Source organism: Pseudonaja textilis, chromosome 1 (genome assembly GCF_049901715.1).
Source record: "Pseudonaja textilis isolate UNSWEBS1 chromosome 1, rPseTex1.2, whole genome shotgun sequence".
NCBI classification, from domain to species: domain Eukaryota; kingdom Metazoa; phylum Chordata; class Lepidosauria; order Squamata; family Elapidae; genus Pseudonaja; species Pseudonaja textilis.
The window spans coordinates 84,584,649-84,598,563 of NC_141990.1; the positions used below are offsets into that span (position 1 = coordinate 84,584,649).

At 35.9% G+C, this 13,915-nt stretch overlaps 1 protein-coding gene across 4 annotated transcripts in view; it reads right to left on the bottom strand.

Annotated features, from left to right (window-relative positions):
* Positions 1-3,976: 3,976 nt before the first annotated feature.
* PHACTR2 (phosphatase and actin regulator 2) overlaps positions 3,977-13,915 on the bottom strand; it is a 98,387-nt gene continuing 88,448 nt past the window's right edge. For all 4 annotated transcript variants that reach the window (XM_087939939.1, XM_087939950.1, XM_026705610.2 and 1 more), the window contains 4 exons: positions 11,913-11,974; positions 10,835-10,972; positions 8,543-8,619; positions 3,977-6,254 (listed from right to left, as the gene is read on the bottom strand). In XM_087939939.1, coding sequence (XP_087796065.1) covers positions 6,239-6,254; positions 8,543-8,619; positions 10,835-10,972; positions 11,913-11,974 — 293 coding nt within the window. In that variant the 3' untranslated portion in view covers positions 3,977-6,238. The remainder of the gene's footprint in view (positions 6,255-8,542; positions 8,620-10,834; positions 10,973-11,912; positions 11,975-13,915) is intronic.

Genomic DNA, 13,915 nt, shown 5'->3' on the forward strand with positions numbered 1-13,915 from the left:
AGGCTACTCTATTGATGCCACAGGTCTCCATCCTATTGAATCTAAAATTACTGCCATTCAAAAGGCATCAGTACCTCAAAACAAAACAGAACTGCAAGAGTTTGGGGGGTTATTAAATTTCTACGCAATCTTCCTACCACACAAGGCTACCTTAGCAGAGCCTTTACACAGATTGCTGGACATAGGCACACCTTGGGTCTGGGGCAAGAGGCGGGCTGCTGCATTTCAGGCTGTGAAATCTCTTTTGACATCAGACAGTGCACTGATACAATTTAACGAGAATGTACCTTCACAATATGGCATTGGGGCTGTTCTGAGTCATAGGTTGTCCAATGGAAGGGAAACCCCAAAAGCCTTTTTCTCCAGGACTTTCGCTACAGCAGAGCGAAATTATAGTCAAACAGATAATGAGGCTCTGGCTCTGATGGAGTTAAAAAAAATCATGAATATTTATATGGCAGGCAATTCGATCTAGTTACAGATCATAAACCATTATTAGGATTATTGGCTGGGGACAGGCAGACACCCCAAGCGTTATCCCCACATATGATTAGATGGACGGTTTTCCTGGCTGCGTATAGTTATACACTGTTGCATCAAGTTGGAAAAAATGTATGCCACGCTGATGCTTTGAGCCGCTGCCCCTTACCTATAACTGTCAGTGACCCAGCTCCTGTTTCCTCCATTTTGATGATAAATGAATTGCAAGCACCTATAACAGCTTCTAATGTGGCAAAGGCATCTACACGAGACAAAGTAATCTCTCAAATCATAGACTGGGTTAAGAAGGGGTGGGCCACTCAGCAAAATTCTAAAGAGTTTCACCCCTTTTACACAAGACAGCATGAACTCTCAACGCAAGGGGGCTGTTTGTTATGGGGTACCAGAATAGTTATACCTTCATCATTACAGAAGCAGGTTTTGGAATTCCTGTACGAAGGACATCCAGGAATGGCTGAAATAAAAAGTTTAGAAGGAGCTACATCTGGTGGCCCCAACTTGATAAAGACATTACCAGTTGGGTTACTGGGTGCCAGCCCTGCCAGGCCTCACACTCTGCAGCCCCAAAGGCAACACCAACAGAATGGGAAAATACGAAAAAACCATGGTCAAGAATACACATACATTTAGCTGGCCCATTCCAAGGGAAAACTCCTATGGTTGCAGTAGACTCATATTCTAAGTGGCTGAAGATTGTGTCCATGTCCTCCACCACTTCTGATGCCATAATCAGATCATTGAAAAGACTGTTCACAACTGAGAATTTCCATAAACAATCCAAGCAAATGGCTGTCTAGTCTCTTTTCTAAAAACCTCCCATGATGGATCACCTACTACTTCTGAAGTCAAACCACTGATTGTTTTTCACTGACATGAAATTTCTCACTTAATTCTAGGTTTGGTAAAGCTCTTTTTGTAAAGCTTCTCCATCTGTTACTTCTTGTTCTGCCCTCAGGTGCTTTGGAGGATAGGTTGAAGGCTTTGTTTCTGTGACAGCCTCTCAAATATTGGAAGATTTCTATTATGTCACGCTGAGTCTTTCTCTTTGTTAGTCATATTCAGTTCCTGCAACTTTTCAACCTATGTTTTAGCCTCCTGTCCTCTATATTTATCTTTGTTGCTCTTCTCTGTACTCAGTTTCTGAGTCTCAACATTTTTTTTTGTTATTGTGGTGACCAAAACTGGATGCAGTACTCCAAGTGTGGCCTTACCAGTGCAGCATAAAGTAGTACTAACACTTCACATGATCCTGATGCTATCCCTCTGGGGATGCAGCCTAGGATGGCATTGGCTTTTTGGTAGCTGCATCAGACTGCTGGATTAAATGATTGGTCAGTAGGAGTCCTAGATCCCTGTCACAGTTACTGCTGTTAAACCAGGTATCACCTATTCTATACCTGTGTGTTTGGCTTTTCTTGCCTAAGTATAAGATCTTATTTTTCTGATCACTGAATTGTATTTTGTTGGCTAGGGCCCAATGCTCAAGTCTTATCAAAATCCTCCTGTATCTTGAACCTATCTTCTAAAATGTTGGCTGTTTCCTCCAGATTGATGTTGTCTGCAAATTTGATGAGTTCCCTTTATTTAAATCATTTATGAAGATGTTGAAAACTTACTGGGCCTAAGATAGAGCCTTGTGCTAATCCACTGCATACTTCCCTCCATGTAGATGTAATTCCAAGGAGCACACATTGAGTGTGATTGATCAACCAATTATAAATCACTGCTGATGATGCTCTCTATTCCATACTTTTCTTACCAAGAAGAAAGCTTGTCAAATGCATCACTGAAGTCAAATTTATACTATGTCCAAAAATTTTGCTGCTCCACTAATTTAGTTACTTTGTCAAAGAATGCAAAAAGTTTTTGTGGACATGATCTGTTTTTTTTTTTTTGAGTTTGACTATACTAAAGTGATCTTCACTATTTATTTATTAAGCTTACATGTCACTTATGTTGCCTAGAGGTGACTTACAGGGTAGATATATGGCCTATGTATAAAGAACTTCTAAATTTAAAAGTAACTTTAAAAAGTTAAACTATAAGTTTGAATATTTACAGTTCGTTGCTTTATATTAACATCAAACTAAGTTGCTTATACCTTATATATTCCTGCTTTTAGACCAGACACAATCTCAGACTGTATCTGCCTTCAAACATTACAATGTAAAAAGATGAAATGAAAGCAATCAAAAAAGAAAAAGGGAAGGCACTAATTTTTAATTTTTTATCTTTATATCACAACCAAAATTTGTTAAAATTGTGTATTACAATTCAAAGATTTTAATACTCCTCCAATATTGCACAGTATTCTAAGTTAAAATATACAGCTAGTCTGTGGATGGTGCTGTATAGCTATATTTTTGTAACTTGTAAAAAAAAAGGAAAAATGAAGAATAACTCAATCATTTGATTCCAATATAAGACACTTTATGTATTTCTGGGTTGAATTTACAGTAGAGTCCTTGGTGCTCTCTGATCTTGGAACAAGGAACAACTAGAGAAGACATATTAATAGTATTAACATTATCTTCAACATTGTTGGGTAATGAAATATCTGCCATCAAACATCAGAAAGCACCAAGGAATCTTTTCATTTGAGTTTGAATCCTGGGACTATTAAAGGTACCATATCTGAAATGATCTATAAAATCTGCAAATATTTGGATAATCACTAGATGGCAGCAGAAAGGCAAAAAATATATGGTACCAGTGGTTATCTGGATTTTTTCTGCCCAAATAAATTAGCCTTAGACTATGTGGACACATCCATGGTTTTCTTGGTAACAGTGCAGGAAAAAAAATATTTTTCAAGATTGTTTAACTTCTAACATACAGCCTTGGAATTATCTGGAAGTTTTCATCCAAATAATAGTCTATCCTAATCCTGCTTAACTTCCACACTCCAAGTCTATGACAGGAGTCTTCAAACTTGACAGCTTTAAGACTTGTGGACTTCAACTCCCAGAATTCCTCCTCCAGTCATGTTAGCTCAGGAATTCTGGGAGCTGAAGTCCACAAGTCTTAAACTTGCAAAGTTTGAAGACCTTTGGTCTATGGAGATTCTCAGTCATCCTGGTCATGGTTGTTCAAAAGGTGATATTTTTCAAGAGGCAACTGAAAGTCCAGTTGCTTCTCTCCACACTCAAAGTAAATCTGCAATAGGCTGATCATCCTCAAAATTAACACAGATCTGCTGGAAGCCCCTCCTCTAATTATTTTATTTTAATCTACTTAAGCCTAGTTGGAATCTTCAGTTTCTTGTTACAAATAGTCCTGTTTGAACAGCCTGTTGTGTTATATCAGTCACACTTAGGTTACTTTTAAAAAAAAAATAGAGCTCAATGCTGTATACATTTACATAGGTATATGGTTAGGCTCTTGGTAAACTCAGTAGGCCTTATTTCTAAGGACATACATATAAAGTCATTCTGATAAAAATATTAATTTCTCAAATAAAAGAAAGGAATAAAAGTTCTGACGTTAAAAAATCATGACAGACATCATTTATTGCTGAAAAAAATACATATCTTTTATCATTAGGAACTAAAGAGAACACATGGACAAAAAATAAATGGTAGTATGTACAGACTTTAAAAAGGATAAATAATACACATATATTGTAATACTGCAATACATACCCTTGTGTACTTCAGGTCCTTAAGCTTTACTGTGTACATTAAAAGGATAAATAAGTGCTAATATAAGACAATTTTTAGTGTAAACAATGTCATAGGCTTATAATAAGCCATCATATTTAGGACCAACATAATAAAGCACTCCACCTTTTACCGTTATACTAATTGGATATTCACAAATACAGTTACAAGATAATATAAAAGTAGACCATTTGCTCCACATAACCACGCATAACAAAGGCTGTTAAATTTAAAACCCCTTTTGGTAGTTTTCTCATGGTCCTAAATGAGGATTTAATAGATGTCTACAGCAGCAAGTCCCTTTCCCATTAAAGCATGCCATCAAATTTGCTAAAGCAAAGGACAAAACCTGAATCCTTCCAAATGCTGCTAAACTGCAACACTGGATACTTTTAGTCAACATAATTCAAATTCTAGGTTCATAAAAGTTTGGGAGGGGGGGGGTATTTCCTGACTCTGATGAGGGATCTTTCTGTCATATAATAGTGTTTTGTTTTGTCCCTTTGCTTCCTTAGAATGGAGATGTTCAGTGCAACAGGTTCTTTGGGAACAGAAGAACTATTCCTTTTGGATACCCCCATTATTCCTCTTCTCCACAGTGGAAGGATAGATTGAACACAGTTAAATGTGGGCAAGGCTCCCATTCCCCAGGCTGACTGGTGTAATGTCAAAGAAGCAAAGGAAAGAGAAACAAAGCAGTGTTATGGTAGGAATCCATCCATGTGCAGGTGGTGTGCTCAAGCAGGGAAAACTTGTGTCTGTAAGAGTTTTATTTGCAAGTACAGTAAAACTCCAAATTAATTGGATATGGTTCAGATTCAGCAAAAATCCACTTGCCGTTGTGCGTATGTATATTGATATTTTTACTTGTGCATAAACTCCTGTTTGCCTTTGAACAGCCATTTCAGTGTAAAGGACACTTAAACTGAACAAAGAAGATTTACTACAGTCCCAAACATGGCAATGTGATGCCAGTTTATTCTGTGATTTGTCAGCCCCCTTTTCCCCCAAAAAACTCCTGTCATGATCTTTCCTATTCTGATAGAAATAAATCCTGATTTCAATATAAATCATCCCTTAATCTTATATTGTTCTTACTGATTTAAGGACCAATTAAATATAGCTCAAACTATCAAAAAGGGGGGAAAGTGTCCATGTGTATTCATCTTTGTTGTTTTCAGGTTAGCTTGAAAATCTGATTATCTCTATTGTCTGATTAAGCAAGATTAAAGATTATCTGTTCTTTTCACAGCATTTTTATTGTCTCACATTTTTAAAATTTCCTAAACATATTCTTCAATTGATTCATAATTACCGAGAACCCTTGGTGCTTCTTTTAAATTTATCAAATTAAAAAAAAGTAATTTGTGTTGTAGTCCTAAATAATAAATATACACTTAGCGGTTTTAATATTGTACAACTCATATAATTTAGTTGTACTCAAAACTGCAACTCCCAATGGACATTTTAGAGGTCATAATCATACAATCATAAACATAACTGAATTGTACTAATTACTGCCATATTCACATATTACACCAATATGTGTACTATTTATGAGAAGTAGAGTTGGCAATTCTCCAAAAAAGACATTCTGGAAGACAGAAAAAGAATTGTTCACATTTCTGGTTTTTCATGTTGCTCTAGTAATCCAGTCTCTTCATATACTATAAACTTACTTCCATGAAGAATAAAAAAATTATTCTAAGTATATCAGTTGGCGCACAAATAGTAGTTCAGCTATGTCTGTTCGCATTCTATTTGAAAGTGGATTGTTCTTCCTTCCTGTCAATAGTCATTTTCAGTTCACCCCTGTCAACTGTATATAAGGAAAAAAACAGTAAGACTTTTTTATTCAAAACAAAATAGTAAACATTCATATTACATGGCCAATTTTATATTCTTTTCTGTATCTCTTCTAGCTGTCTCTTTTTGTTAAATATGAAGATCTACAACATAGAGTAACTTCAGGTTTTAAGGTGCTGCAGACATTTCAGTTGTGATATACTCTGAGCTTCAAAATGGAGGACTTTCCTCAGGAAAGATAGTTGTGCTCAGCAACAGCGTATTTTCAACACTCAAGGACGATGAAACCTGAAGGTGAGAAATAAAATGTTTTGATTTTTTTTCTCATCATCCTCAAGCTACAAGAAAGATCAGTACAATTGTAAAGTTCAAATATTCAAATTCCAAATACTAAAACATCCACACAATACCCATACCATACATAACACTTTCTTTCTTAAATTGAATCCATATTTCAAAAGCACATTCAAGTCTGACTAAAACTTCTGCTAAATTTTTAAGTATTAATGAATACATTTATTTACTTCGTGGTTCATTGTGGGCTATGCTATCAGGAATAATATTTTAACAACCCTACAGATTAAAATGAGTTATCTTGAAAGATTTAGAAAGACAAAAAAACATTTCCAAACTAGCGATGAACAGATCCCATAGACAAAAAAACGTATTGACGGGAACCCTCTGTTTAGACACTGTTTCACATAACTGGATAATGCTGTTCAATTTAAGAATAGAATGTCACCCTATTATTGTTATTATTTCATTTGCTACAGAGATGGGAGAACTAATAGAACAAAAGTCTTGCATCATTGGGTACATGTACAGGAACAAGGATTTTAGAAGCTTTTGATCATGTCTGAAGCCATTCATAGAAACATCATTTGTGCCTCTACAACTTTCAAATTTATGGGTCATCATTATAAGTTATTCTTGTCTGTTTCTTGTTATAATGTTTGCAATAATTTGAAATTGTAACCATATATATGACAAGTATCAGATTACTTTAGTCAGCAGTTTAGAACATTTGAGCCAATAAAGTTGTAGCTTGAGAACTATTTTTGGACAATAAAAAGACAAAAATAAACAATCTGAATAAAATACAATGCCTACTCTGTCAAGGCAATGTCAGAAATTGAGTCACAGGCTGATACAACTATATTATATACACCATCAATGTGCAAGTTCCAGCAATGTGATACAAAAGTGGAAAAGAAGAGACACATAAAACTTTAATCTGGACAGCAATGTATTTACCACTGGTCCAGAGCAATTACTGCATTGCTATATACCGAGAAATCACCAGAATAGGAATGCAGCTGACAAGCAATATAGCAACTCAGTATTATCCACTTGTCTTCTTACACTGAATATTGTTGATACCATATTCATTTAAGACATTAAACTCTTTATAGCTCTGAAGATTCCCTGCAATGCTGAATGCACAGCCTATATTTGCACGTATGCACACCGACATGTACATACCCAAACCCCACTCCTAAACTATGCTGAAGAAGATTAATATTTGAAAGTTCTTTTCTGGCACACACTCTTTCCTAGCACAATTATACTCTTGCCAGTCTACCAATCAACCAAATGATGGACCACAAGACTATACATGCATTAAAAAAGAAAGTAGAGGAGAATAGTCATTTCTGTGATAGGAAGAACAGTAGTGTGAATGTAAGGGGTTAGGGGATGAATTTGTGGAAAAGAGTAACAGGTTCCCACAGTGGACTATAGAGGGAGAATTGCACTATCTTGCTAAGACGCTGAATTTATAGGAATAAAATGCTTAACTTTTTGCTGCAGCTAAAATATTCTGGAGAGTTCTGTTTCTCCCTAATCCAAATAAAGACCACAAAATCAGTATAAATAGCCAAGGAATTGTTGATAAATTCCTAAGTTAATGTTTTTAAAATCTTGCTTTCATATGTCACAATAAAGTGGCAAATAAATCTGTTAGAATACTGTTTATTAAAAAAAAAACCTATGTTTCTTAACAAAATTAGTTTTCTTGATAAATCAAATAGTTGCTCAGCATTTATATTGCCAGACCAAAAGCAAAACCAGAATGTATTTTTAGCTATATCACCGCTAATTTTAAGATATCAGCCTTGGGACATAAGATCAATATTTTAAGTGAAGGGTAGATGATATGCAAGTGAATCTTAGGATTCTCAGAAGTATGTATCATTTTCTAGCCACCATTGGCAGCTTAGTTGGGGCTTATAAAGTCTCCACATTTTGTCAATTGCTAAGACTTTGGAGGCTGAAAATTATTCAGTATCTGGCAAGCTAGCAGTCATGGTGTTAATAGACTGTGCGTAGGGAGGGATGGTAGAGCTTGTAGAGCATCCTATTGAGATTCAGAAAATAAACTACTATTTTAATTTTAAGAAGCAATCTATCATAAATTAGTGAGTCTTTATTGATTCTTATCTTTAATAAATGGTAAACTAATAATCCAATTTTTTTCTTAATTTACAGGGAAAAGTTATCTCTTCAGCTCAATAAACAATAAATAATCAGGAGTAACTTGTTTTAAAAGAGTTTGCTATCTGTGCATGGTTTCTTACCTTGTAAACTGTCTACTTTCTTCATGTACTTCCATTTCTGTGCTTTTGAATTCATTCAATTCTTTCCGTATGGCTGCCTGATGAAAAAACAAAACAAAATGTGAACTCAGATTGCTTTAAATGGAAATTCATAAATACCTACAATGTAACAAAGTGGTCAATCTCCAAAACGCGACAAAATACATTTTGTGAGTCAAATTTCATAATCCCTAACCATTGCCTAAATTTCTAAGCGTTTATAGGAGCTAATCAAAAGCTGTTTGCATCCCCTTTTGTATCCCCTTTGAATACTTACTCTTGTTAGCATATGTTGCATTTAACTTGCTTTTTTTCTTCCTATATCATGAAGTTTTATTTGTTTGTTCAATTTATGTATGCAATTCTATAGTTACTTTATATTTAGTAATGCTAAATACTGTATTTTACTATGTGAAATTGGACAGTGTAGTGTTTCAAGCTTAATTAAAAAGTAACACTCAAACTTACCCATAAAGTATATTAAGAGAAACCTACTACTCAAAATAGAGAGAGGTCCCAAAACTTACTGTGAGTTTCAAATATATCAAACCATTGCTGAGGAATAATTCACAGTTGTTTCATATATCATTCTGGTAGAATTTTCTTTACAATTAACATAGGCCTAAAATATCTGTCTAGATCTCTCAAAAGAACAAACTGTTCCTAAAACTTTAGCATCTTCTATTCTAGAGAGATATATAAAGCACAAGACTGAGAACAATAAACAAAACTCAAGATACATTAATGCATAATGTTATTGGCATAAACCCAACAAGTTGATTGTTAAGTTAGTTAGGCCCAATTTTACAAACTTTTTGCCATAGATCTTAAGCAAATCACTGCAGTTTTTAAATGAATCACATGATCATTATATGAATCTGGCTTCTCCCCACTGTCTTTGCTTGTCCAAAGCTGACTGGGAGGGTCACAAATGGGGATCACATGATCCTGGGACACTGCAACTCTTTCTTTCTTTCTTTTTAACAAGCATGGAATGTAAAGTAGCATCTGCCTGGCCATATCTAATGACTATGTGTCCAAATTTAAAGTGAAGATGAAACAGATACAGCTGGCAACTTCTATCCATCTTTAACTAGGAAAGTAACTGGGAGGGTAATGGGAATCTTTTGAAAGATGTAGACAGATATTTTAGGCCCATTTTAATCGTAAAGGAATTCATACCAGAATGATATATGAAATAACTCTGAATTATTCTTCAGCAATGATTTCCCCCCTCCCCCGATACACACTGTTTCTCCTTTATGTATGCAAACAGTTGTGCTTTCTATTTGCTTTTCCCTTCTTTCTCCCCCCACACCTTCCTCCCCTCTGGTGCCAGTCACCACTTTCCTCCTCAGTAGACTCCAGTGGATTTCCCCACCTCTGTAACGGGTTGGATACTGAGGCCACCAGGGGAGAGGAAGCCTCCCCCCCACTGCCTGAAATCCCCACAACTGCAGCTAGGGAGGACCTGGATCCCTGAGTCTATCAGGCCGAGTGAGTTAAGCTTGACGCTAGTCAGGCAAAGGCTGGGCTGAGCACTGCTGTGATGTACATGAGGGAAGCCACTAGTGGGGATAGTCCTATTGCCATTGCTGTGTGTGGGGAAAAGGTTCAGATTGGAGTAGTTTTAATGGCCACCCATCATTCTGGCCTGGCTAATTCCTACTTTCTATCCTGGAATTACTAGAGTGGTGCATGGTCCCAACCCTCAAGCAAGGCTGGGCTGGGGCTTCCCAGTGGTTGGCCCTACGTCGAGGGGGATGCTTCACTGCCATTGGAATTTTTGCATATTTAAGAACATAGGTGGGGAAAGTTCCTGTAGGTGGACAATTGCCAGGTGCCTGAATTTTTATCCTGTGACTGCGGCAGTAATACAATGGCTGTAACTTCAGGCCCAGGTTGTAAGTCCCTTCATTCAGCACCACTGTAATTCTGAATGATTGCTGAATGAATAGTTGTCAAACAAGGATTACCTATATTCCAACATTCCAGAAATACTATGATATGAAAAATAATTACTAAGAGGCAAAGGAGCCAGATTTAATGCGCTGTTCCTTCTGAACAGAACTGTAAAAATTATTTAAAAATAGTTCTAGAACAATCACATTAAAAGAAATCATGTCTGGAAGTGCATGAAATCTTAATTAATGGAGAATTATTTTGAGATACAGAAAGACAATGTATTTAAATTTTCAACTCTTCAGCCATTCATTCATTCACTTACTTACTCACTCACTTATATTTAATTCATGCAAGATTTATGCCTCTTACCTTGTCTGCAGGTGTTAATCTTGCCCAGGGTTTATCAGCACGTCGATCATAATCTGGTGAATCTGTTACTTCCACATATTCATTAAACCGTAAGATTCTTCGTGCCTGAAGTTCAGCCACTGTTGGTCTCAAACTAAGCTGCAAAGAAGCAAATTTAATAAGCTTTCTCCCAAAGAATCTGAAGGTTAGGGTTAATTTAATACAAACATCAAAAACAGGCAGAGCATAGAATTAAAAAAAATAAACATAAAGGTTAAATCATGTTGATGAAGTAAATTCACTGATAGTTTCTGCTTGATTTCAGGACAACCTTGCATTGTAAGAAATCCCTAGAATTTAGTCTTAAAGTCTTGTTTCCTAGAAGTCAAATCAATGGACTCAGACACCACACCTTCTTGAGCAAAAAATTCCACACATTGACTTTATTTTATACTTCATTGTCTTAGTCATCTGGATAATATTGATCAACTTCATCACATACTTATATTCCATTTGGCCTTCTGCAATGATGTTCCAGTTGGGATTCAGGATTTTCTTAGTCGATCTCCCATTTTGTAGGAGGTCACCTAAGTTAGTATGTATAACTGTAACACCACAGCCAAAACTCTTTTTATGTCTACCCATTGCCAGGTGAACATACCAACGTACCCTGCCTGTTTATATTTTTGCCGTTGCTAAATTAATGACATGGCTGTTAAGTGAATCTGGTTTCCCCATTGCCTTTGTTGTCAGAAGGTTGCAGAACGGGGTCACATGGCCACAGGACACTGCAATCATCATAGATGCATAATTGTCAAGCATCCAAATAAAACTCACATGACCATAAGGATGCTGTAATGGTCATAAGTGTGAAAAACAGTCATAAGTCACTTTTTTTCAGTGCCGTTGTAACTTCGAACAGTCACTAAATGAATTGTTGGAAGTTGAGAACTACCTACATGCTGTATTTCTATTACTAATTTTATACCTATTTATTTGCTCAGTGTTGAATCTCATACGTCTATACTTTGTAGGTGTTTCTGACACAAAGAAAGAAAGAAAGCAAAGGATCTTATGTTGAACAAAACATTTGAGTTACCTTTCGGCTGAGACTGCGCTTCAGTTCTCTTTTAGCTTCTTGTTCTTCTTCTTCATTCTTTTCTATTTCCAGATGAAAGAAGAAACATAGGCATAGTTATTGCATGATGAATATGTAACAGACTTGTTACAATGTAGGAAAATAATCTTCATTCATATTTTAAATCCATTCCAAGTTGTATTTTCTTTCATTTCTTAAACTATTCTTGTCATTGATCACTCATAGGATAAGGATCAGAGTAGGCAGCCTCCATTAATTTCTATTCCTAAGGTTCAAATAGAGAGCCTTCCAATGGAGCAATAGTTAAGCTACATGTGTTAAAATGATTATTCTATCTAATGATGATGTGTTGGAGAAAAAATCATTTATTTTTCTCCCTTCACTCTCATCCTTCCTGATTGGCATATTTTTTTCTGCCTTTTCGGAAGCCATATATATGGTATAAACATATATACTGAGTAAGTTAGTAACAACATGAGTGATTATCTCCCAAGCTAATCTCAATTTAGAAAGGACCATTTATGCCTTATGCAATTGAAGGGTAGGAGCTTCCAAGGACTGTACTGGTGATTTATTATCTATTTATATATTTGAGATCTAGGAAAAAATGCTTGTCCTATTTAAAAAACAAGTGAAATGAACAAAGGGAAGCAACAGAGTGAAGCAAACAAGCTGAAATTGGTTAGCCTGTGCCACCATACCTGTGGCTTGTCTTCAACTTATGATAACTCTTGACTGTACAAGAACTTTCCTGTCCATCCTTACTCTAACAGTAGAAATATAATCACAGCTTCTGCTTTTACTTGCAATATCTCTGTGCATTTATGTAATTCCAGCAGCCTGTACTGTTCAGGGAATGGTAATGCACAGGCTTAGTGAAGATGCCCAATCTTCCTCATTGATTGCCATTCAGGATAGTAAATCTCTTGCTATTCATCTAGAAAGCTGCCACCAGAGACAAGATAGAGAGTTTATGACATGTTCAACTTTTGTTATCCTTAAACTGTGCCTCTAAATGTCAAGATTAATGAACTAAGAGCTGGGATCTCTCACTACAAGAGAGTTGAGCAGATAACCTTTCAATAGTGGTCCATCCATTTCTGTATGTAATTCCTACCCACTTTTAAGCATTTGTTGTTTGGCTGTTTTGGAACATAGATACTAATTTTAGGTGGATGAATTAAATGTTACATCTCATCTGGTATACAGACAGTAGCAAATTATGCAGTAGATGCACCAAATACTCAGTTTCAGTAAATCGGTAGTTCTAGCCTATCAACATGACATGATTATAATATAGAAATGTAACCGTCTGGACCAGATTACACTGTTGCTAAAATAACTTATTCACCCACAGTTGCCACTTACCAACTCAGTTTATGTTGGCCATACTATTTATCACATCATGAAAATGCTGAAAGCAGATTGACTGAAGATGTGGTTAATACAGATTTGAGCTAGGAAAAATATGCTTGCAATTTCAGAGCCACTCTTTTGTGAGGAGAGCAAATGCTGGCATCTTACACCAAGTGTCTCTCTGATCTACTTGGGAGGGTCTCCATCGGTCTCCATCTGCTTTTGACATTCAGGTTTGTGTCCTAATATAATCTAGGAAATTAAACCTGAACATTCCACCATATCCTGTGGGGATTTATATATCTGGGTAACAATGCATGTTTGCTAAGAAAACAAAAAACCTAAAGTAAACGAAGCTCTACTCTATTGGAATGCCACAGAAATTATTCTATTTGATAGTTGTTCCAACAATAATAATCCTTATTCTTATCTGGCACAAAGAACTACATTGTGCTTTTAGAAAGCCAGTTTTGGCAAGAATAGCAAACTTACTGCCCTAAGACTCCATATTTGCAATTTTCTAAATAAACAATCAGGATGCTCAGTTCAAACCACTGGGCATGATACATAAACTGATTCATAATTTTGCACTAGATACTAAGATTTTTAGATCTAATGTTCATATTAGGATCAGTATTTCCCAAATG